This window comes from Protomyctophum parallelum, assembly GCF_964188405.1.
Source record: "Protomyctophum parallelum genome assembly, chromosome: 17".
Classification (NCBI taxonomy): domain Eukaryota; kingdom Metazoa; phylum Chordata; class Actinopteri; order Myctophiformes; family Myctophidae; genus Protomyctophum; species Protomyctophum parallelum.
Window position 1 is genome coordinate 12,483,217 of NC_139719.1, and position 23,602 is coordinate 12,506,818.

The 23,602-nt window shown below is 43.8% G+C and overlaps 1 protein-coding gene across 1 annotated transcript; it reads right to left on the reverse strand.

The window, feature by feature from the left end:
* Positions 1 to 60: 60 nt before the first annotated feature.
* Positions 61 to 20,637, reverse strand: nploc4 (NPL4 homolog, ubiquitin recognition factor). The gene is made up of 17 exons (XM_083787924.1): positions 20,447 to 20,637; positions 18,018 to 18,098; positions 13,481 to 13,590; positions 10,437 to 10,682; positions 9,529 to 9,577; positions 9,318 to 9,412; positions 9,093 to 9,216; positions 8,049 to 8,228; positions 7,378 to 7,464; positions 6,726 to 6,797; positions 6,218 to 6,344; positions 5,505 to 5,665; positions 4,390 to 4,461; positions 3,909 to 4,001; positions 3,272 to 3,388; positions 2,190 to 2,292; positions 61 to 914 (listed from the first exon to the last, which is right to left on the reverse strand). Exons 1-17 carry the CDS (start codon positions 20,459 to 20,461, stop codon positions 751 to 753), a joined length of 1,896 nt encoding a protein of 631 aa, XP_083644050.1. The 5' UTR covers positions 20,462 to 20,637; the 3' UTR covers positions 61 to 750.
* Positions 20,638 to 23,602: the final 2,965 nt, after the last annotated feature.

The window sequence follows — 23,602 nt, forward strand, 5'->3', positions numbered from 1 at the left end:
CCATTTTCTAAATTCATCGGTTGTGAGGGACAGCGAAAGGAGACCGAGTTCTATTTAAAAAAAAAGGGAAAAGAAAGAATCCTGACTGAGCAAACTCCACACTGAAGATCAAAAAAATCCAAACTAACACTACAATTGGATAAAAAAAAGAAAAAAGTCTTAATTAAATAACAGTATCATTCCTCAAATGTATTATTTACACAACAGGTTTCCAGAATACATTGTGAAAGAGGGGCACTGATGTGAGAGAGAGAACATCCAAACACTTAAGTCTTTGCTGTTATCCTGAGTCACAGCAACATTTATTTGAGCCATGAGTGATTATTCTTTTTTTGGGGAAGGCAGGGTGTTGGGGGGGTATGGAAGAGGGAGAGGAGCCTTAGCCAAAGTGCTTTACCTAAAACGTACCCCACCACTCTCGGGAGCCACTGGAGAGAGGAATACAAGCACACAAGTCATCAGTTTTTTTTTTACGTCATAGAATTTGGTGTAAACGAGTGCATCCTTTTTGCGCTTCTTTATTATACCCCCGAATCAGTCCGTGTGAGATGGAGAGGACAGAGGCTGAGCGATGACGGGACAGGGGCAGAAAGAGAGGAAACGACATCCAAATCTCAACAGCTGGTCCCGATTCGATCGATGATGGTGTGAGAAGAGCAGGAGGGCCGGGGCAGTGCTCGATAACGCTTGGAGGGATGAAGGAAGGGCTTCGGAAGCAGTGGGGTAGAGAGGGGGGGCATGGGGGGGGCTTTAACCGCGGGGAAGGCTGCACATTTCACAATGCTCCGTGCCAGGCTGGTTCATAAAGGTGCAGTGGAGGCAGGACCACATGGCCGAGGACGAGGCGGGGACAGACGGGCCGCCGCCCATGGCTCCGTACTCCAGAGAGCTCGAGGGCTGTCCACCTACCGTGCCTGGAGAAGGACAAGACAGCAAGTAGAAGTGCATTAATAGCAGAGTATCTGCAGGTCAGCAAATTACATCAAAACGATGTCATCGGCAATCCATATCAGTCCTAGCAATGCCATTACCAATGCAAGGTGGCTTTCAGGGTTTGGTTGAAGCAGAGTAATATAGTAAGAGAGTGGCGACACTAGCGTTGACTCCCATTGTAACAATGGAATGCGGAAGTGCTCATTCTATCTCAATGGGATAGTTCTAGCCATAGGAGCAATGTTTGGAACTATAAAGCGTGTTGCTACTCTCCTACTCTACACTCTGGGTTGAAGTAGCCTCGTTCCCAGCCTTAAGGACTATTCAAACTACAACATGTCATGTAGTGGTGGTAAGCAACTCACCACTCACCCAAACACATCTCTGTTTTTCCTAAACACCTGTTTTTCATACACCTAAAACTGGAGTATGAATAGGCCTTTACTCATCTGCTTAGACAAAAGCCTGGTCACGACCTAAGGCAGTGCGTGTTCTGCCGGAAGTGTCGGGCCAGATACAGTATTTTTCGACCAATCACAACACTCGTTTCAAAGTGAACCGGTGCTCTGAAAATGTTTTGTTTTTTTACTACAAATTGGCAGCCGCACAGCAGTGCGCCGCGTCCTGTTGGTGCTTATGGGCGGCACTTCACGCACGTCGATACTGTGCTGCAGCGCAGCCTGTTCACAGCCTTTGTGTTGCCCTTTATTCTGTAGCTCTTTCATCAGCTGCCCTTCCTACATCGTCTCTTATTCTGTAGATGTTCAATCAGCTGTCCTTCCTACATCGTCTCTTATTCTGTAGATGTTCAGTCAGCTGCCCTTCCTACATCGTCTCTTATTCTGTAGATGTTCAATCAGCTGTCCTTCCTACATCGTCTCTTATTCTGTAGCTGTTCAGTCAGCTGTCCTTCCTACATCGTCTCTTATTCTGTAGATGTTCAATCAGCTGTCCTTCCTACATCGTCTCTTATTCTGTAGCTGTTCAGTCAGCTGTCCTTCCTACATCGTCTCTTATTCTGTAGATGTTCAATCAGCTGTCCTTCCTACATCGTCTCTTATTCTGTAGATGTTCAGTCAGCTGTCCTTCCTACATCGTCTCTTATTCTGTAGATGTTCAGTCAGCTGTCCTTCCTACATCGTCTCTTATTCTGTAGATGTTCAATCAGCTGTCCTTCCTACATCGTCTCTTATTCTGTAGCTGTTCAGTCAGCTGCCCTTCCTACTTCGTCTCCATCTGTCCATATTGTGACTTACTGCACAGCTGCTCGATGGTGGCCCACTGCTCAGACTTCTTCCATGTCTGGGCCAGTTCCTCGTTGGAGGTCTTCACTGCATCCAGCAGCAGACCAATGCTGTCCTGTAAAACAAAAACGCACACAGACATGATGTTTCAGGTACAGAGTTGAGTCCATGGCTAAATTCTCCCTCGCTACCAGGGGTTTAATGTGGATTTCATAGCTAGTGGATCGCTACGTCACGTGCAATCTAGCGATCGCCGATTAAAATAACCTCTTTAATATGTAGGCCTATTTATTAACCCACAATATAATGTATATCAAATGTTATTCCATTTACTTGCACTTCGCTCCAGCAGCAGCCCACCCCTGCTCATTACTAGCAACCAATATATAAACTTGCCTTTCCTTTTGAGGCGTGAGACTTTGTTAGCAAAAATAACACCACTTGCAACTCATTCTGTGACAGTTAAAATAACATATTGTAGTAATTAAGACATGCAATCAATGTTAGTTCTACAACTTTAAGGCCAAGGAATTTAAGGAAAGAAGAAAGATTACATCATGATAAATGCTGTAGAACGTTTATGACCATGGCAAGGAAACAAAGTCAAACACAGAAAAATAACATTAAATGAGCGTGATGCACTGACATGTTTTTGATACTCTTGGAAGGTTGGTGAAAGGCCAATCTGAAATGTAACCAGCGCATACATAGCGACTAAGGAAAATCACCGTGACAACTCTCCCCCTATAGTAACCAATTCCAGATTGGAGAAATATGTGGCCATGATCTAATCGTTGAGCGGCACGACTAACAAAAACAACGAGCAACAGCGGGTATCAATTTACAAGAAGTCTACAATGATTAGAGAATGTAGAAGAATTGTTATTTTGATCAACGTTTGCCTGCTATCTCTCCTATGACCTATGGTACCAACATCAATACAGCACATCTTATTCAACGACAACAACATATTTATATATTATTGGATCGGAGAGGCTAAATGTCATCAAATGGTCTGTGGCTCAAAAAAAAAAAGCAGAATAAAGAATGGACCTCGACATGAAAAGGGTTGAAAACCTCAATTTTATACTTACACTCAGAGGCATGACCTCGTTGGTGACCAAGAAGAGAAGCAGATGGAAGTCTGAGACGATATTCAGGAATACCGTGGAGGAGCACTGGGACAGATATGTGGCTAAACTGTGGAAATCCTATAGAAATGTACACACACACACACACACACACGTCAATGTGGGATCAGGATTATTAACAAATGTGCTGAAAACCTTTGAAACTTGTGTTTATTGAAATGGATTAACCGCATCTGCTCTAATCAGAACAAGGTCAAATTAAAGACTTTATGAAAGATCTGAAAGAATCCTGATAAAATTGTCAGAGATTTACACCCATATAAAAGTATGTTAACTGGGTATAAATGTGTATATAAAAATCACACCGTGCTCAAAAAGCAATTGCAATACAGAGTGGACCTTTGTTTATCTGTACTGGTTTAGAGTTGTTAAATCTAATTATGATAACACCACATGCACTTGGTGCTGTACAGTCCAACGAGGACAATCTAAGACGAATGATAAAACAAGATGTCTTCCATATTGTCAATTTGAGTGCGAATCTTCAAGTGTGTGCTGGAAAAGTAGTTGAGTAGGTGACGTGCTATGGGTTAGGTTAAGCAAGGTTCTGTGTGTGCGTGCTTGTGTGTAACTTGGTTACTTGTGTCTCTCCCAGGATGTCGCGGTTCTCGAAGGGGAATCGTTGTGTGGAGGAGAAGGTGAACTGTGGGTCCTTGGGGAAAGTGGTGGTAATCTGTGGCACAAGAAAAATCATGTTAATCGTTCATAAGTAAAGCCTGATTTATACTTAGTTTTGCAGGCACCCACAACAAAATCACCAAGGAAGGAACGCTCCTGGAACTAATTTGTACACACTTTTAAATAATGTATAGCCTGGTCTTAATCACGGTTACAACAAAGAAACCAAACGACACCGGCTGTCCTTTGATCCTCGGTCAGACTAGAAAATCTAACCTCAAGCTGAGCCTGCCCTGCAAAGAATATTATGGAAATCAAATCTGAATACACAATCGGAAAACGCTTCACCCTAGCTGTGCTTACCCTGCAAAAAACTATTATGAAATTAAATTTAACAAAATATTTTCGAGAGCACAGAGTCAGAAGTCTCTTCTCATACTTACATCTATAATAAGATACTCCACAGGAAGTGGCCGAGCAAGAAAAGTCACATCATTTCCAAACTTGTCTTTGTCCTGTTGGGTGGAGACAAACAAGGGTTAACTGCACATGCATAAAACTGAATGACAGACTGTTAGATACATGTCGACGGGAGGGCTATTTATACCGTCAGTATACAACTGACTTAAGTGGTCAATTCAGGTTTGACTAGGGGCCGGGGGCTAAACTGGGGACGGACCAGAACCATACCGCGGGCGGAGCAGAACGGAAGCAGCTAGGTGGCTACACCGACAATTCGTCGGCCCCCCGGGGAGTTACGTATTTACTGTTGTTGCTGTGTGCGAAGGGCTGCGTAACCCCCGCTGGCACGCGGAAAAATAGAGCACATAAAAAAAGATTCACGCACTACCTGCGCACCCCACCCGCACTCGGTGTAGCCGGGTTCCACTGATTATAGCGGCAGCGTACCGTTGCGGACTCCTGCAGACTCCGCTCCGTTCGCAATTCTGCGCCAATCTCATCCCCAGTGTAGCCCAGCCCTAAGAGGTCCGTCCCTCTGTGGAACAGACTGCTTTAACACTTTGAGAGCCGCCATCTAGTGGTCAAGTACTAGGTACTTCAGCGCAATGATTCACATCAACTGTATATGAGCCCCGCTTCCATGTGTGTCACACGCTTCACAGAGACGAAACCGAAAGCACATTGTAGTCTAGCAGCTGGCGGTGTTGTTTATCTTTTGCCAGAAACGGTAATACTGTATGTCGGCCGCGATGCGAAAAAAATCACTATTCACATCTGAACACCGGATGGATTTGACAAAAACAAGTATTTTGGAGAATTTTTCAGAGAAAACAGGCAGAAGAAAATAAATCATAATGAGTGGATTCCAATGGGGTGAGTGCGCATTTCGCCTTGTGCCTGGAGGGACACTGAAGGTTGCCTAGTAACCTGGGCACAGTAGAGGTATTGGCTTCTGCCGGTCGATTTTGATATAAAGCGATAGCTTTTTGGGTTTGGCTATCAAAGGGTAATTATTATAACCTGCGGTGCCGCGGGTTATGGCCCTGGCTGGCGCCAAGAGTGTTAAGCAGCCATCAAGACAGCTGATGATGCTTACCTTGAAGAAGACGTCTGGTACATACTGCTCAGGACTGGACTCTTTAGCGTAGCCCAGCTCTGGAGCGTCTCTGCAGGGCAGTAAACATTCATCTCTCACCAGAGCCATGCACTGGTTGGACACCTGGTAGCCTTCAAAGTGCACCTGGTTGTCTGGACCGCCTGCAGACGAGACAGAACGCTTGAGTAATGTACTAATTAAAATGACGATTTTTCTTTCTTTTGTTGAATGCGGCGAATTTGGTTGAGTGCATTGTGAGTACTGTACATTTCACCCTCTATCGTCTTTCCTCTGTCAGTAAAACTTCTCTCTCTAGATTCAGTCCTCAACTTGTATTACCGGTAGTTAGATATAACCCGAGAGAGAGGGTGATATTTTCACTTAAGTTCTGTTGGTTATCCGTTTATAGTGCCTGTTTCTACCAGTCAAAAAGCTTGACTAGAACTACCCATTGCAGTTAAATGCAGTTAAGTGCAAGACATTTTTACATTGTAGAGTGACGGTGCACAGCGCACGGAATCGCCTCAAATCCTAGATCACCCACATTACAGAAACCAGCAGCCAAGTAGGTCACTGTCAGATATACATAAATGCACAGAAAAGGTCACTGTGGTCAGAGAGGATCAGATAAGGTTGAGCTGGTGCTGGCGTAAGAACAAGAGGACTGGAGCAAAGAGATAGGAGGCGGGAGGACTCCAAAAAGATCAACTTACCTGTTGCCAACACTGTAACGAATTTAGAGCCGAAATGCCCGTCTCTGGAGAGCCTGCAGGTGTTTGACTGTTGATTCTGGAAGAATCCCGCTGTGATGCACTCCTCGGCACTAAGGTAGTACGAGTCCTACCCACAGGATGGACAACAAGCATGTCTCGCCATGTGAGTCTTACATGTCAACATAATGTGCTTTTAGTTGTATCCAGGGATCCGATCATGTGATCAGAAATTGGGCCGATCACGTCATTTTCAAACGATCGCAATCGGATCGAGAGCAAAAAAGAATCGTGATCAGGACATCCCCAAGTATCAATATTAAATCCATATCATGATATTAGACTATTGTACTATTGTGAATTTGTGACATGGCACATGGTCACATAAAAATGTAAATATCTGATCGTGATGAATCGGTATCGGCAGATACTCAAATTCAAATGATCGGAATCTGATCGGGAGCACAAAATAAAACATGAACGGGACATCCCTAGTTGTATGCATGCTCACCTGGTTTCTACTGTAGCGGACGGTGCCTATCCTAGTATCCTCCGAGATCAGGTCTGTGAAAATCCACCCCACCTACATGCCACAGGAACAACAAAATCCATCAACTAACCATACATACATAAGCAAAAAAGTTAGTTATTGAGACATAAGACAGATTTGCGTGTGTGTGTGTGTGTGGGGGGGGGGGATCACACATGTTGTATGACCTACGTTGCCTGCAAAGCATATGGAAGATCTTAAGAGCCACAACTGTGTGAAGTCTGAGGAATTCGGAGAATGTCTACATATTGATGAAGGCTTTACACAACAGAAGAGAGATGCTGGTTGTCTATGACCAAAAGTGGCAAGGAATGGTCAGGATAATAGCAGCTACACACCTGGCACAACCGAACATAACATTACTCATCTTTTAGTTCTACTGGATCTGTTCTAAACTAGAACCTCGCTAACATTTTAGTCTAGTTTGTTGAAGAAATTGTCAATACGCTCTTAGTCTTACTTTTAGTAATCATAACTTAGTTTTTGTTTTGTTTGTGAAAAAAGGTAGTCGAGGAACATTTTTCGTCATGGTTTTAGTTGAAGAAATGAACACTGCGAGATTCAGATAGTATCATGGCTCCAATACAGAGGACAGAAGGAAGAGCAGTCCAACCTTGCACAGGCCCAGCTTGGCAGCGATCTCCTCCACAGCTGCAGCCTTGGGGTCCTCCAGCAATTCAAGGGTGTTCTGAGTGCCGGCCTGAAAAAACAGAGTGAAAGTGCTGAAATCCAACAAATTTAAACAGTAAAATGTGACTGAATATGACTGAGAGAACGTTGAGAAGTGCTGAACAATAATTTCAGATGTTGACTGGTGCGACATAGGGCTAAAACAGTGGCTCCCTGGCGTGTTTTATTTTAACCATCACACAATATCTGCAACTATACCCTAAATACATTTTATTTTGCATTGGTACATAAAAATAAACATACACAGTGATTTGAAACAAACTGCTAAGTTTGTGTGAACTCAGCTATTGGTAGAAACGATAATATACTGCCCCAGTGTGGCTGAATACATTCACTACAACTTTACAGCAGTAGCAGTGCCTTTGGTGCCTGCTTAAAGCCAATTTAAAAAAAAATATATATATATATTATATTCACAGTAATACCCGATTTATACTTTGTTGCATGCCGGTGTCACGCACCCAAAAGCCATTCTACAAGCTCACAACACACCACCGCTTGTAGAGCGGCTATTTTCGGTGCACAAAAACCTGTGCGTGCAACGAAGAGTAACTCACCCTTAACGTTTATACCGAGTGAGTAACAAACGCTCACCTGTGGAGGCTCATAGATAGCAGCCACTTCTGCTCTGATGCCCAGAGGGATGTCTTTGTGCTCTGTGTATCTGCCGTACAAATATCCCATCCTCTGGCTCCCCGTCTTTCTCCAGAAGTCCAGGAAGCGATCGGCGATGGTGTGGTTCTCAAACATGATGTTGTCCACATGTCTGTATTTCTGACACGATTACAGGGGAGACGAAAAATCAAATAACACTCTTTTGATCCGTCTCATGGTCTTCCAAACGACGATGTCACAATTTAAACAGACATGCACAGGCGCGCGAGCACACACACACACCCCCCTAACGTTCCCTAAATACAGAGGCAGGTTACGCAACAGTCTCTTCCAAAGGCTTATGTATCGAAGGTTTGTGGGTGAGAGGACAGAGGAAGCGATTCTTTGCTGTCGAAGCTGACATGCATTATCACCGCCATAAGTCACATTTTGTTGCTTAGTCAAATATTTCACGTCATGTTGTGGGTGGGTGCCTGTTTGCGTACCATGTTGGCGCTATATTGATCATTTAATATTCTATACATATTGCTATGCAAGGGGAACGGCACAAAGTCGGCAGAAGCAGGCTTCGCATTGCTTGCCGTTGCTCAACCGCTCAGGAAAGCCCCACAGAACAAGTCTGCTTCAGATGACGTGCCTGCCATGTCAATGTTTTTACCTCAAAAACAACACTTGAAACTGAGCGTGTAAAGATGACTCTGGAAGGCATTCATGGGACACAAAAGGTACCTAGGTGGCATTATTTACTGTAATGCCTTGGGATGAGAATATGTTGCCTGAGGATTGAGACTTGAACCAACATCTGTGTGGAACCCACAACTTTATGGGCCAGTGTTTCCCCTATATGCATGATTGTGTGGTGGGCCACCAAACAATCATGACCAGCCACCACACTATGATTTTTAGTAGGCGGCCATAAATAGGCCAAAATAATACAGTGTTTACAGATCGGACATGTGTGCATGCGTGAAAGCTCCCCCACACTATCAGCTTCTGGCTAGGGGGAACACCGTGGGCACATACCTGTCTGTTGAGGGTGATGGCACTGGGCTGGCACTTGGTGCAGATCCCCTCCGGCCATGGAGGATGACCTTCACAGCCTGACCTGATCTTACAGGTGATGTTCTCTAGAGCTGCAAACTTCCCTCTGTGTGTGAAAGAGTATACATGTATAACTTCACAACATAGGATGTGAGATCATTTGTATTAGCAGGAACACACAAACAAAGATATACGGGTGCTACTCACTTGTCAGATCCACCGGTTATCTTGCGGATGTAGGCATGGAATGACATGTGCTTGACCGGGGGGTCCAGATGGTTCAGATAGTCCTCATCGAAAGGCTGGCCAGAGAAGGCAAATCAGAGAACGGCCAGGGAAACAAAGCCTCGTCGTCTTCAAGTGGAATTGGTACTGACACTGTGGTTTGTCAAGCAGGGAACAATAAAAATACACTTACCTCTAATGGTACACAGTGTACACACTTTCCGAGAGCACCATGTCGACACCTGCAAGTAAGAAAACCTTGTTTGACTTGGCGAACTATTCCATATAACACAAAGGTTCCATGCTAAGTTCCTGCTCACATCGCCTGTGCATATATAAGCTGTTCATTCTATTCAGAGTAAAAACGACTGTACTGTATCCTTTCTGTGTGGAGTTTGCATGTTCTCCCTGATGGAGGGGAAAGGAACTGGTCGGAATAACGTGTTCCTTCCACATGCTATGTCCGGCTGGAGAAACTCTCCCCTGTCAGGTGAAAAGAAGCAGCTTGGACTCCTCATGCATAGAAGGAAGTATGAGGTCAGTCCGCCCCCCCCCCTAATTACATTAGATAATTGACACTGGGTGAAAAAATGGGTTGTAAAATCTTGGTATGTACTGTAAAGTCAGTATAACTACAAGAAATTATGTTTTATACTCGCATAATAAGAGTCCGTACTCAGTATCAGACGACGAAAAAAGTTACTTTGAATGTCAGCCAGACAACAACCATGCAAAAGTGATGAATTAGCCATAACCACCACTAAATAGCCATGCAATGCGGCTAGTAGATCTTGTATTCTCTATTTTGGAGGATGTTTTTATTTAAACTTTCAGCCATGATCCCCCCCCCCCCCCCCCATCCGCTTTTTTCTTTCACTTTCGTTGTGCTAATTATTTGTGTTTTTTAGATGTTTTACTTTCCTTTTATTGCTGCTGTCTCACTATGGAGACAATGTATGTATTGTAATGTAATGTAATGTCTTGTCTACCCTGATAATGACAATAAAAACACATAAGTTGCAAAAAAAAACATTTAGCTATAATGACATATAGAGACACCAGGGTTAAAGTGGTTAATTGAAGTGTAGATATGAGTCTTACAGCTGTGGATCTTTGTTGCGGTAGATCTTGCCGTCCTGCTTGGCCAGATACTGATCGATCTCATCTTCAGGGATCTGGGGCGCCGAGTGGGAGCGAGGAATCAGGGAGGAGGAGGACGAGGAGGACGATGATGCCGATGAGGAGGTGGCGCGTAGCGATGAAGAGGAGTGAGGAGTTTCTGTGTCCATAACCTCTCCGGAAACGCCCGGGGAACCCGAGGGGTAAAGGTACAGCATATCGCCATGCCTGCAAAGGGGCAAGAAAGAGAGAGTGTAGGGAAAGAAAATACTTTAAAAAAAAAGTAAATGAAGATATATTTTCTACAAGTAACAGGAGGACCCAATCAGTGACTAGGTTTATACATAGAGTAAGGATGTGACGGTTTTCGGTTCAACCGGTACGATCCGGTTTCATCTAGTAAACCTGATTAATGTATTTAAACCGACCGAACCGTATTTTTATATTTGCCGACGGAAGCGGTCGCAACGCTCGCCGCGGTGCTCAGGCTCACTGCTGGCTGCCTGCTGTAGCCTGCAGAGCGGCCAGGAGCCCAGCACACACACCATGTGTCAGGTTTCAAGTGAATGGGGGCAGGGGGGTGGAGCTGGGTGGACCACGCAGTGTTGTTTGTTTACAATAAAGTTTCAATAGTTGTCACTGTACAATACTTTAAAACAGTTGTCATGTTGCACACAATAAATTTGGTCATAGCAGCCGCCTGTAGAAACCCCTCTCCTCCCAAGCAACAGCCCACAGTTCCCGCACCGTGAGACCGCACAGTGAGAATGCTATAGAATTGCCAGAAGCTAAGGCTTAGCTGCTAAGCTAACACAACACCAGCCATGGTGGTGGTGATGTTAGCTTAGCTGCTAAGCTAACACAACACCAGCCATGTTGGTGGTGATGTTAGCTTGCTGCTGCTTGGCTGTTCAACTTCACTTCATCTCTGCCTGTAATTTCTTATTTTGTTACCCTGACACCGGCGCTGCAAAAACAGACAGATCTACAAGCTCTACAATCTCAACTCTCAAACTCCAGCTAGTCCCACTCCTCTGAACACAAGGCTGCATGAACAGTGCTCGAGCGCTCAGTTTTCTGCCCCCTCAATGTCGCAAATCTGTGAGTCTTAAACTGAGGTAACTTCAATGGCTCTTCTGCACAGCGCAGCAGTAGCTTTGCGTTAGTCAAAACTAAACAGACAGCGAGACGAGCATGTCGACCGTAGCAATGAATGGAGAGACCTATTTGGAATGATTAAATCCATTATTGGCCTGGAGAAAGTTACAGCCGCGCCGCCTCCTCCTCCCTGGCACGGGTACAATTAGCCATGTGCTATGACGTTTTGTTTACCCTGCGACAGGGTCGGGACTGAGAGGGTTTTCTTGTCAGCGAAAAGTCAAGCGGCCAGTGGCTTTAAACAGTAGGTACAGTTGCTCACATTTGGACTGGACACTGTGACTGGACACGACAGCGATATGTTTTCGACTCAGGCTCATGGACCCTATATAGCTGGACTGGTGCAGATGCGTGCAGATCACGATGCGTTAATTGTTTATTACAAATACAATGCTTAAAGAATTGATCCCAAGTAGGCAAGAAAACACCATGGCTTGTTTCCATTTGTGTGAGCATTGAGAAATAAAGACAACTGTGTTAAATCTGTCACTTTGTTGTCCAAATTATGGTCTTTACACCACTATGGAAAAAAACGAAAATGCCCTCCAGTGGCTAAAGTCGGTTTTACCGTTTCGGTCAGTTTTTTATTGAATATCGTCCCGGTTTTGTAATTTTCAAACCGTCACATCCTTAACATAGAGCCCAATCATCTGAAAAAGTGTCTAAGGCCCAAACCGCACCAATGATTCACCATGCAACCAGAGCATGTGAGCGGCGTGGAGCGCGAGTGGCGCGGGTGGATTTTGAATTGAGCGAGTTTTAAAACGGGTCAGAAGAACTGCTTCCGGAGCGAGAACTGTCCTCCGCTCCGAGCCGCTCAGTGCACACAGCACGTGTTTAGAACCTAAATGCTTGGATTTAGTGTGTGCAGACACAGTGCATTTACCAAAAGTATGAAAGTGTGGAACATTCATCAACGCGTGATTGGTGTGGCGACAGACAGTGCAAGCAACATGATCAAAACTCTCGCATGATCAAAACTCTCGCAAAACCAAGTAGACGACTAGACGTGGTTACTAATAATGTAGAGGCTATGGTAAACCAGTGCTTAACCGTGCCAAGTTTACACATGCGATGCCCAATTCATCTGCTTCAGTTATCAAAGACGCAGTAAACGAGCATGATGATATGAATCGCCTGTCAGTGTTTGGATTATAAACAGAAGAACATGTTTAATCGCCGGTGCTGCTGAGCAGGTGGATCTGAGCGGATCGCGGAGCGCCCGTTGCGCAAATGAAGGTGAGCGCTGATGGAGCGGAGAGCGGCGTGGAGTGCAAGGAGTTGCGTTGGTGTGTCCTTAAAACTGTTTTGTTGCAAGGAGTTGCATTGGTGCGGTTTGGGCCTTTGGCGAATTAATTTACAGATACAAAATGCTGTTAAAAGTGCCAAAACCGTAATCCCGTCTTCTAGACGTCTTTGCAATGGGTGCCAAGTGCCGACAAGACGTAATTTAAAAAAACAACGCCCTCTCTTTTTTTATAATGGGAGAATTGGCACTCTACCTAAACTGGTGACCACCAGGTGGCACTGAAGGAGTTGACTGTGGGCTCCATCTTGTGCCACCCTTATCCATTATCCCTAAACTTAGCCATTTTTTATGAACATTTTTAAATAGTTCAACTAGTCGATCTACATCGAGACATTGTGAGCTTGTAGAACGGCTATTTGAACTATTTTAAAAGGTTTTTTTAAATAGTAAAAAATGGCAAATTAGTTTAGGGATAATGGATAAGGGTGACACAAGATGGAGCCCAAGGCGCAATATATAGCCCTGTATGTGTAGATATTATAGTTCAGGGTTCCTCATAACTCTGCTGATCGTATATCACATGGCAACAGTCAATTCTGACAGGTTTGTGCCTACTTACTTAATCTTAAGAAGACTGAGGGTTTTGTTCAGGGATTGGATCTCGCCGGTCTTGTTCCGGTTCAGGTAAATGGAGAAGCCGTTGGAAGTGAAGCCGAACTCTTTGGCCACCTAGTAAAATAAATGGAAAATGGTGCATTTATATAGCGCCTTTATCCAAGGTGCTTTACATAGATTGTGCATCAATTCACACACACACACACACACACACACACACAGGCGGAAACTAAGCAAGGCACCAACCAGCACATAAGGAGGAGCAATTTGGGGTTCAGTGTCTTGCTCAGTTGCTTAACTCGACACTAACTCTGGGGGAGCCCTGGTTCGAACAGGCAACCTTGCGGTTACGATCCAGCCACTCTACCCCTGAGCCACCACCTCACCTGAGAGAATACAGCGTAAAAGGTGCCATTCAGTGCCAGTCACACATTTGTCTACGCCAAAATAAACTGATGCCATTCTCCTCGCAATGCATCTACATCTAAGGAATGCAGGTAAAGCTGGCTATGAAGACAGAAATGCCTTCTGATATTTAAAGTTTTCATGGAATTACTTTAATCACATGAACCCTAGCATCCAGATCTACAAGCTCACAGCACATAGCGACACGAGCTTGTAGATCGCCTATTTTCGGTGAAGAGATTTGGTGTGTGTGGGCCTGTGGGGGGAGGGAAGAAGTACAGACCCGTGGGGAATCCAGTCAATTAAGTATATAGGGTTTAAGTGGTTAAGCAGGTAAGAACCCTTGAGTGTGCACCAAGAAAAAACAAAGAAATCAAAGTGTGTTATGAATTATTTATGCGAGTAATTGGCCATGCAATTCTCAGTGGGTACCGATTAACTTGACCAAGCAACTCATCAGACCACAGCTTGGCACCGGAGATGGCAGGCTGGTAAGAACAGCTCATGAGGTCATTAAGGAGCGAGACAATCTAAGAGCTATTAAAAGCCCTCCATTCTGGCCAGACACGAGAGAGTATCCCATCATGGTACTTAAACATCACGTCCTGTCAGACACGAAATCATTCAGATGGCAAACATCCTACAGCCTACAATTTGCCATGTGGGGTGTAATTAATTTGAAGACCCTCGTGGATTTTATTTGAAATGTAACAAGTCACATGCTGTAGGTGCAAGATGATGAATTATCGAGACATCAAGCGTATTCATGATGGCATCACTGGTGGGTGAAAAAGCCAATATACAATGTCAAAGGTGTTGTGACAATATGACAATAGTAAATGGTGCATTTATATAGCACCTTTATCCAAGGCGCTTTACATACACATTCACACACACATTCATTGATTCAAACACCAATGGTGGCGGAAACCATGCAAGGCACCAACCAGCACATCAGGAGCAATTAGGGGTTCAGTGTCTTGCTCAAGGACACTTCAACACCAACTCTGGGGGAGCCCGGGTTCGAACTGGCAACCTTGCGGTTACCATCCGGCCACTCAACTCTACCCCTAGCCTCGGAAACCCAGATGTTTTTATTTCATGGGAAAAAAAGAAAAGTCTGTGACCGAGTCCACTTCAATTCGGCATACAGTAGCGCAAACGTCGATCACTCTCTGCTGATTTCTGATCGTCTGCACCTTTGTTAAATTGACGCACACACGTACTCTAATTAATTAGACTCATGTCGCGCAGCTCAGCTGTGTCTAGATTCTCCCGGCGGATCCTGCCGGGAGCTGCCTATGCCATAGAAAGCATAGGTGGACCCCAGGCTACTCTACGCCTGATCCACTGCCGTACTGTAGAGCTGACTTTAGGACAGACCATTTGCTGCTTTCTTTCATTTTAGAGATTTTAGCTATTTTTTACAGGGGACGGGGGCATTCGAACATGGGGCTAAATAAGCCAGTTTTTTTTTTTGAGAAATGTCTTTATTAATATTTACTATAGTCCTAATAGATCCCAGGAAATTACATCTGGCCACAAAAGATCACAGGATCTACTGAATGTGAAGGTATGGTACTAGGGGGATGGCATGATGCCATACTGTCTACCTACACTGTGTGTAGGCTCAATTTGTCACATTCAATAGATCCCGTGATCTTTTGTTGCCACTTGCCAGATATAATTTCTTGGGGTTTAGTAGGACTATAGTAAATAATTAAATCACCATATTGTTTTGTGGAAAAAATACATATTTCAAATGCTTTGTAATAAAAGAAAGCAGCAAATGAAAAACAATTAACTCTCATCTTTTACTTTATCTAGTAACAACCTAAAACATGAACCTTGGTTGTCCTTCAAACACTGCAGTAGTTCATGAAACTCTGATGCTGAAACATTGCTCACACATTGCATCACTGCTGATGTAAACCTTTTTTCTTTTCTTTTTTTTAAGTCTTAAAGAAAGGTTATGAGAGAGTTATGATATAATATAAATTATAATATAAATTACGTTAATGTTTTGTTCTTTTTTATTTTTAACATTTGTCATTTTGTTTTTTATCCTGTTTTATTGACATTTTTGGCAAAATGAAAATAAAGATTATCAAATTAACGATACACAGTATAAACAACTGACTAAATAATAACACAAACATATTGTGTTAATTTAACACTAAATTAACAATATGGAGTTTTACTCTCCATCCCAAGATGGTGGGCGAAATGGTCCGTCAAATGTTATGACACGATGGAGCATTATTGTCAATTCCTCCCATGTTCTGTCTGGGTTGCAGAAACGCCTGCAGGGCTTACACAGAAAGTCTCACTTTGCACTTCTTGTAAGTCACACTCTGCTTTTGGTCTGCCTCGATGGGGAAAGAAAATACTCCATTGATCAGCAGGCCAACCAACACAGCCCTGCTTTAACCAGGATACATGCATTTTTAATAACTGCAGCCGTCTGCTGCAGCCTGCAATACTCCACCCTTACCAGTCTGGTGTAACGTCATTCTATTTTAGGATTTCAAGTTGAACATCCAATGATGAGGGAATCAGACTTCCTTTTACATCGTTACCATTTTCCAGTACCCACACCGAAACCGAGCCAGGCCAATTACTTATACATACATTATTCATACATTCATATAATCCAACTCAAATTTGGTTACGAAGAAGGATGGGCCAGCAAAATGCAACACAATTGTATTACACACAAGCAACAGGAATATACGGTCATGGGTGCAGTGGGGTCGCTGCTGAGGATTCTGCCAGTACCAGGCAAACAGCTGCGGTGGGACTATATTTAACTATGTTCAAAGCAGTGGTGCTGTCTTTATAAGCACAAAGGTCCCTGTCAAGCCATGCATTCATATTCTCGCGTCACCAGACTTTCCACCTTGGAGGGAAAGCCTTGTCTGTGTTTCTAAATTGCCTGTGTGATCCGGTCTAGACCGGATGGTCAAATCTAAAAAAGGTTTGAGGATTCCGTTTTTTCCAGCGTCAATTTTTTTCCACGTTTGATTTTAGCCAGTCGCTACGAGTTGGAATAAAATAAGGATATACCAAACAAACTATTCCTACAGTAGAAGTACTCGAATAACGTGTCGGATTCATACGGCGCATCAAGGCTTTTATTGGGTAGGCCCTAAAATGATGATGCCCTGTGATCACGGGGAATTATTTTGGGTACTTCTAATTCCGATTTGTGGTTTCCTGCCTCAACAAACCAGTAGTGACTACAACATGACGCAAGACCGCTCCCGACCGGATCATAGACCCGGAAATGGTATGCCTCCCAGGCCAACGCATTCACAGTGGATGCCTCCTGTATGACAGTGGGCCATGGGGGAGCACTGCGGCACTATCCTGCAGGGCTTCATGCATGCATAAATTAACAGAGTAACACTGGCAAAGCACAGGTAATAAAGACGTCTAAATTGTAACACTGGCTCTAGGCAACTGAATTTCACTGCAGACAGAAAGCAAGGGCAACATTGTGACGCACGCATGACATGTACTGTATGTAAATGGTCAGCATTTACATAACGCCTTTAACCCATTCTGACCCGAGATCAGATTCATACGAGGTTTCCGCCGGACACACACTGGTCTGATGAACCCATTCTGACCTGAGATCAGATTCTAAAAATGTCAGTCGCTCTTCGATTTAAAAAAAATAGCAGACCTACAAGCTCGTATCGCGCCACTCGGTGGCGCGATATGAGCTTGTAGATCTGCTATTTTTAAATAGCTAAAGCATAACATGATGCTGACACCAAAATGGGTGCCCGGTCAGAATGGGTTATACAAAGCACTTATGCATTACATTCACAAACGCATTCATTCACACAACAGCGGAGGCAGCAAGACAGCAACCTGCCCGTCAGGAGGGGTTCAGTCTTCAGTGTCTTGCTCAAGGACACTTTGACATGATGCCAGGATGAGGGATCGAACCGTAAATCTGATTCCCAGACTCTACATCCTGAGTCATTGTTTATGACTATATCCAGTTGTACCACAACAAGCACAAATGTTGCAACAGTTAATGTGTTTAGCTTATGACAATTACATTAGATGTGATCGTTATCTGTGAGCAGTTGCCATTACTAAACTGCTACATTTCCCCACAGTACCTTCTTCAAGAAGTCTTTTGAAGTCTCCCTCTTAGTAGACGGAATTTTCTTCATTCCATCTGGAGACTGTACCCGGATGATCTGAGTGAGAAAAAACAAAACACACAAAACATTAAAATCACAAACGAACTAGTACTCTGTGGTCCATCAATAGCAGACTAGCTGTAGTATCTGAGGGCTCAATGATTTGATTTGATTAGACGTCATGCAAGAAAAAACAAGTTACATCATGTTCATCTAGGAGCGTTAAGGATATATAAGTGCTGTAAATAGGTTTTCAATGTAATGAGTCCCAGGATGCAGGGATGGTCTTTTAGACGAGTCCCAGGGACATTTGATGAGTCCCACTTCAACGACGTTAGGAGTCATATTTTGCCATTTTTACAAATTGCAGCATTTAACTCCCATTTCATTTTATATGGTTATAATGTGGTTATATTCATGTAGAAGAAATGATTATTATAACTAAAGCTAGCAAAATAAACTAGAATAAAAAAAACGTACGGTAGTGCATCCCGTGGATGCAGAGGTCGTTGTTTTATTGCATCCCTTAACTATAAACTGCGTTTTGGGATGCAAAATGGCAAATGCACCCTATTTTAATCTCTGGATATAGACACAAGAAAGTATTCCGACTGATATTCATTGTGGTCCTTGGACTGTAACATTTTCTAAAAGCCATGCTTTGACTTTAATTCTTAAAAAGGAGATGGGATGTTGTTTTGTTGACACTATCCAGTATCACTATCAAACACCAACACTATCAAACATTAGCTACTCGATCACATGGCGTTGCCATCCAGGATTGGAGGTACCAGGCAAATATGGGAATGTCTGACCCATTTTCCAATGTTGTATGATATCACACATTTGTTTTGAGACATTCCCTGAAATAACATTGTTTAAATCATGTTTTTGACAGCCTGTTCAGAAAGAATTAGCAATTAAAAAACACAAACTCTTCCTTGCACTTCCATGTTAAATTATTGACAGTCAAAACCACAAATTAGAAAGGTTTCATAGCGAAATATCAAATTACCACCCAGTTTTTAATACAGACATCCGTATGACCATATAAAAACTTCAAAAGCCTTGAAAGTTTCCCATAATTCTGACATTGGAAAATAGGTCAAGAGGTCAGCACCCCAAGTCCACCTGAATGGCAACGCTATGCCAGTCCCAAGCTACAGCAATGGGTGAGGGCTATGCCAGGTTGCCAGTCCCAAGCTACAGCAATGGGTGAGGGCTATGCCAGATTGCCAGTCCCAAGCTACAGCAATGGGTGAGGGCTATGCCAGGTTGCCAGTCCCAAGCTACAGCAATGGGTGAGGGCTATGCCAGATTGCCAGTCCCAAGCTACAGCAATGGATGAGGGCTATGCCAGTCCCAAGCTACAGAAATGGGTGAGGGCTATGCCAGATTGCCAGTCACAAGCTACAGCAATGGGTGAGGGCTATGCCAGTCCCAAGCTACAGCAATGGGTGAGGGCTATGCCAGTCCCAAGCTACAGCAATGGGTGAGGGATATGCCAGTCCCAAGCATACACCTGCCAGACAAGCAAGTCCAGTCTCCTACTTAATTTTGACTTGATTTACTTTATTGACAGTTTGAAAATAGTATAGTGGTAATCGTTTATACAATGGTGCTAAAGGGATAACACAAAAAGACCTGAGGGCTTATTTAATATTTACATTGTGGTCCTGTCTGTGTATTCAATTCAGACTCCTACCAGTAAAACAATCAACTATTCAGACTGAATAGTTGATCGTTTCGTTGATCGTCTGAATTGTTTTGAGCTTTTGACTGGTAGGACTAGGTGCCTGTCAAAATGAATAATTCAGTTTGACAGGCAACTAGTCCTACCAGTCAAAACAATCGACTCGCATTTATTTTTGTCCTAGCTAGTTTGACAGGTGTCAACTGTCAGCAGTGGCGACTGGGATGACAGTGCAAAACTATTGAGCATTCTACTCCCAGCTTCAATTTGCTTGCTGTGCTTGTTTTAAAATGAAATCGGTGAACGTCAACAGAGAACAGACTATAGTGTCCACACACTACGCTAAAAAAAATGTCTCCATTTCAATAACACCACAAATAAATAAATACGCTTATTTGTATAAAAACAAAACGAAAATAACTAAATAACAGAGAATGCAGGTATAGCTGGTACATAAGCGGACAGTGACACAAGATTTATGTGCGACGTTAAATATATAACAGTCTGCCACCGACTTTTTTCCAGAGCTAGTACGAAGCTAATGTAAGCAAGCAGGCCTCAGTCATTCTACACTACAGCTAACGATGGAAGCTAGCGGCGTTAGCACGCCAAGCTAATTCTGCTGCCTCATCACTCCAGACTTCAGGCTAATAAGCTATCTCACATTAGCCGACTCCAAACCAACACCAGTCCCCACACCTCCCGTACTTACCATGCTGTCTGCCATGTTTGTCGGGCAAATTGTTGTTCCCCGATATGTATCGTTGTTGTGTTACAAAACAATAAGACCAAGATGTGGGCGATTAAAACGTTAACGTTTACTGTCTGTCTGTGGATTGTGTCAACGAAACTCCATCCCACAGCAACTCAAACACCGGGTGTTGCACGAATTAACGTCCGACGTCCTCGCTCTCTCCCAAGCTCTCTCCCATGTCTCGAGCGGCGGTCCCACGTGGAACTGTCCACGGCTGAAACAGTCGTTGTTGTTGTTATTATGGCAAACAGCTTTTTGTTCCGCTGTAGCTGTTATAACTATTATTATTTTCAGTGTTACATTATTGAGCAACATAGAAATAAAAAAGCAAGTACAAAAATGCTATGGTTAGAAGGATAATTTATACGTTGATTAATTACTAATGAATTACTATAGTCTGGTGCAACGCACAGGTCCTGGACCTGGTGAGACGTAGGAGGGCCCCGTACAGGAGTCAACCCACAGAGCCTAGTCCTTCCACACGCCAAATTGATCTACCTCCCAGTCCCGGCAGAGTAGTTCCGGAGCAACGGATTGTGTGGCCCTGGTCTTTCCCTATAATGGGACTGATCGAGGGTATCTACTGGGACCTAAGTCGGGACTTGACCACCCCGGCTGGGTCACCTGAGTGAGGGGTATGATGTTGCGAGACGAGACCCGAAACCCCGATGACCTTGGGATACGTTCCAGGTGCATCCATATGCAATGTTTTTTCGTTCAAATACTATACCGGTAAGACGCCTGAGGGCGAGAAGCAACCTCACCCTATAGGGCGAGAAGCAACCTTGCCCTAAAGGGCGAGGTTGCATGCACGTATCCGCTTGGGTGACAGCAGAATGCTGTGTACAGGGTTTGATGAGGGCCCAGGTTGCCAGATTGCAGCAGTATTGAGATCACAAGTCACCTCCTGGAACTCACTGCTGCCACCAGCTGGCAGAGTCAGGTTAGGACCAGGTAGGGCTGGGTCTTCATTTTCGGGCCTGTTGAGAACTCTAGTTTTTGCCGGCTGCTGGGTGCGGCTGCTCTAATAACTTTGGGGCAGGCCCGTCTAAGGTTTAAATGGACAGGTATCAGTCAAAAGGGAGACATCGAAGAGGAAGGATGGATTGGGAGGATCAACATATGGAATGTCAGAACAGGTCAGATCCATATATGGAGAGGGTTTGAGGTGAGATGTAGAGTTGCTGGCCAATATTGATGATATCAGTGATCTCCATATGGGCTTAATATTGATGACATCACGATGCATGACCATATAAGGGGGCATTCCCCATATATGGGTTTAATATTGATGAGGGATAGTAAGTGACTGACTGACGGGAAATGCACGATTTCACTTAATTCAAATATCACTTATTTTTTTGTTTTGTTGTGATAATCCTCTCTACTATAGAGTGTGCTGACCATATAAGGAGTTCCTAACTGTCCCCAGTTAACCCCTGGGGGTCAAAAAACCTTAGGTTTCGTTTTTGACTCTCTATCCTGATTGGATGAAAGGCTGGGTCCCACAGCCAAAAACGAAACCTAAGGTTTTTTGAGTGAAATCACTGAATATACCTTTAACTGCGACCTATGGTCGCAAGAAAAATATACATTAAATTCTATACACACACACACACACAGTAAACTAAGTAGGCTCTCATTTAAGTGTTTGATATGCAGTTTTTCTAGTGAAAGTACTGTGACCTCCGTTTTGCGAAGGTCATGTCAGGATGTGTGCAATGGGACTAGGGAACCTTACCTTGAAGAAGTGAGAAGACATGGTTGGAAGTCATTCAGGCAAGTAGCCTAAGTAGCCTTGCTGAGCCATGAGGCCCATAGGGCAGGAGCCTATCTCCTGTTTCTGTAGCGCGAGGCAGCTTGATAGTACACCCCCTGGACATGACGCGAGCCGAGTATGTCGCAGGGACTTACCCCCAATCCAACCCTTGATGCCGAGTGTCAAGCAGGGAGGCATTGGTTCCCATTTTTAGAGTCTTTCGTATAACCCGGCCCGGGGTTTGAACCCCGACCTCCCAGTCTCAGGGCGGACACTCTAACCACAAGGCCACTGAGCTGGCAAGGCCAAATGCATTTGTATATTGACACAATGCCAATTCAAGACCAAATGTATTTGTATATTATGACACAATTATTATGAAAGTGCCTTAATACGTGTCCTTCGATAAAACAGACAAAGAAAACAGTGATGATTTGCACTGATGGACACAGATTGTCACTCTTATGCATGTGTAACCGGGTGCTGGCAAGGAATTTTAGTTATAGTAAATTACTACGCCACCTTGATTTATCAAATAAATTAATGCAAGTTTAATACAAGGTCTTGAGACAAGTTCCCTCAAACACAGGGAGTTGTTTGATTAAACTTATGATATAAAACACTTTATTTCCTAATTAAAAGTATATGCAGTGCAATTAACAAATATTACAAAAGCCAACATTCAACTATGTCACAATATATTCAGTGTTGGGGAGGAAACAATACAAAATCAAAATCAGCAGTAGTGAAATAACTAAGGAATGGACAACATTGTTTAGTCACTTTACACAAACAAAGATAAACCATTAATTGACAAATAGATTGATTTAGGGCCTAAATCAATCTATTTGGTGACAAATTTATAGCCTAAATTTATAGCCTAAATTTTAGGCTATAGTGGAGTGGTTGTGTTCTCACACCATCTCCCTCCCGCACATAGCTCGTCGCTTCGGGACTCAAGACACACACTATTAGAGCCTGGATAGTAACAAAATGATGATTAAAATACTACTCAAGTACAATGATAATAATAATGAACGTTGCCTCATGGACTGGAGCCGGTAGGGCCTACCATAATGTACAGCTCACAGTCTTCTTCCTCCACCGTCTCTCTCAGCCCGTTGGAGGCTTCCAGGGGATAAACAGCATTATCACGTGGTACCGATTTCAGCTTGGAGTGTTGTATTTAGTTGAATCTTCTTGAGTCTTCTTGTGGCATAGCCCTGGTCCAAGGCTTACAGCAAGCCTCTCTCTGACGCCTTGTGGAAGCCCTCTGGTCATATTTCAACTCCCGTGCGCTGTTTTTCTAATACCAGCAAATAAACAAAACGACGTAACCACTCACCGAAACAAAG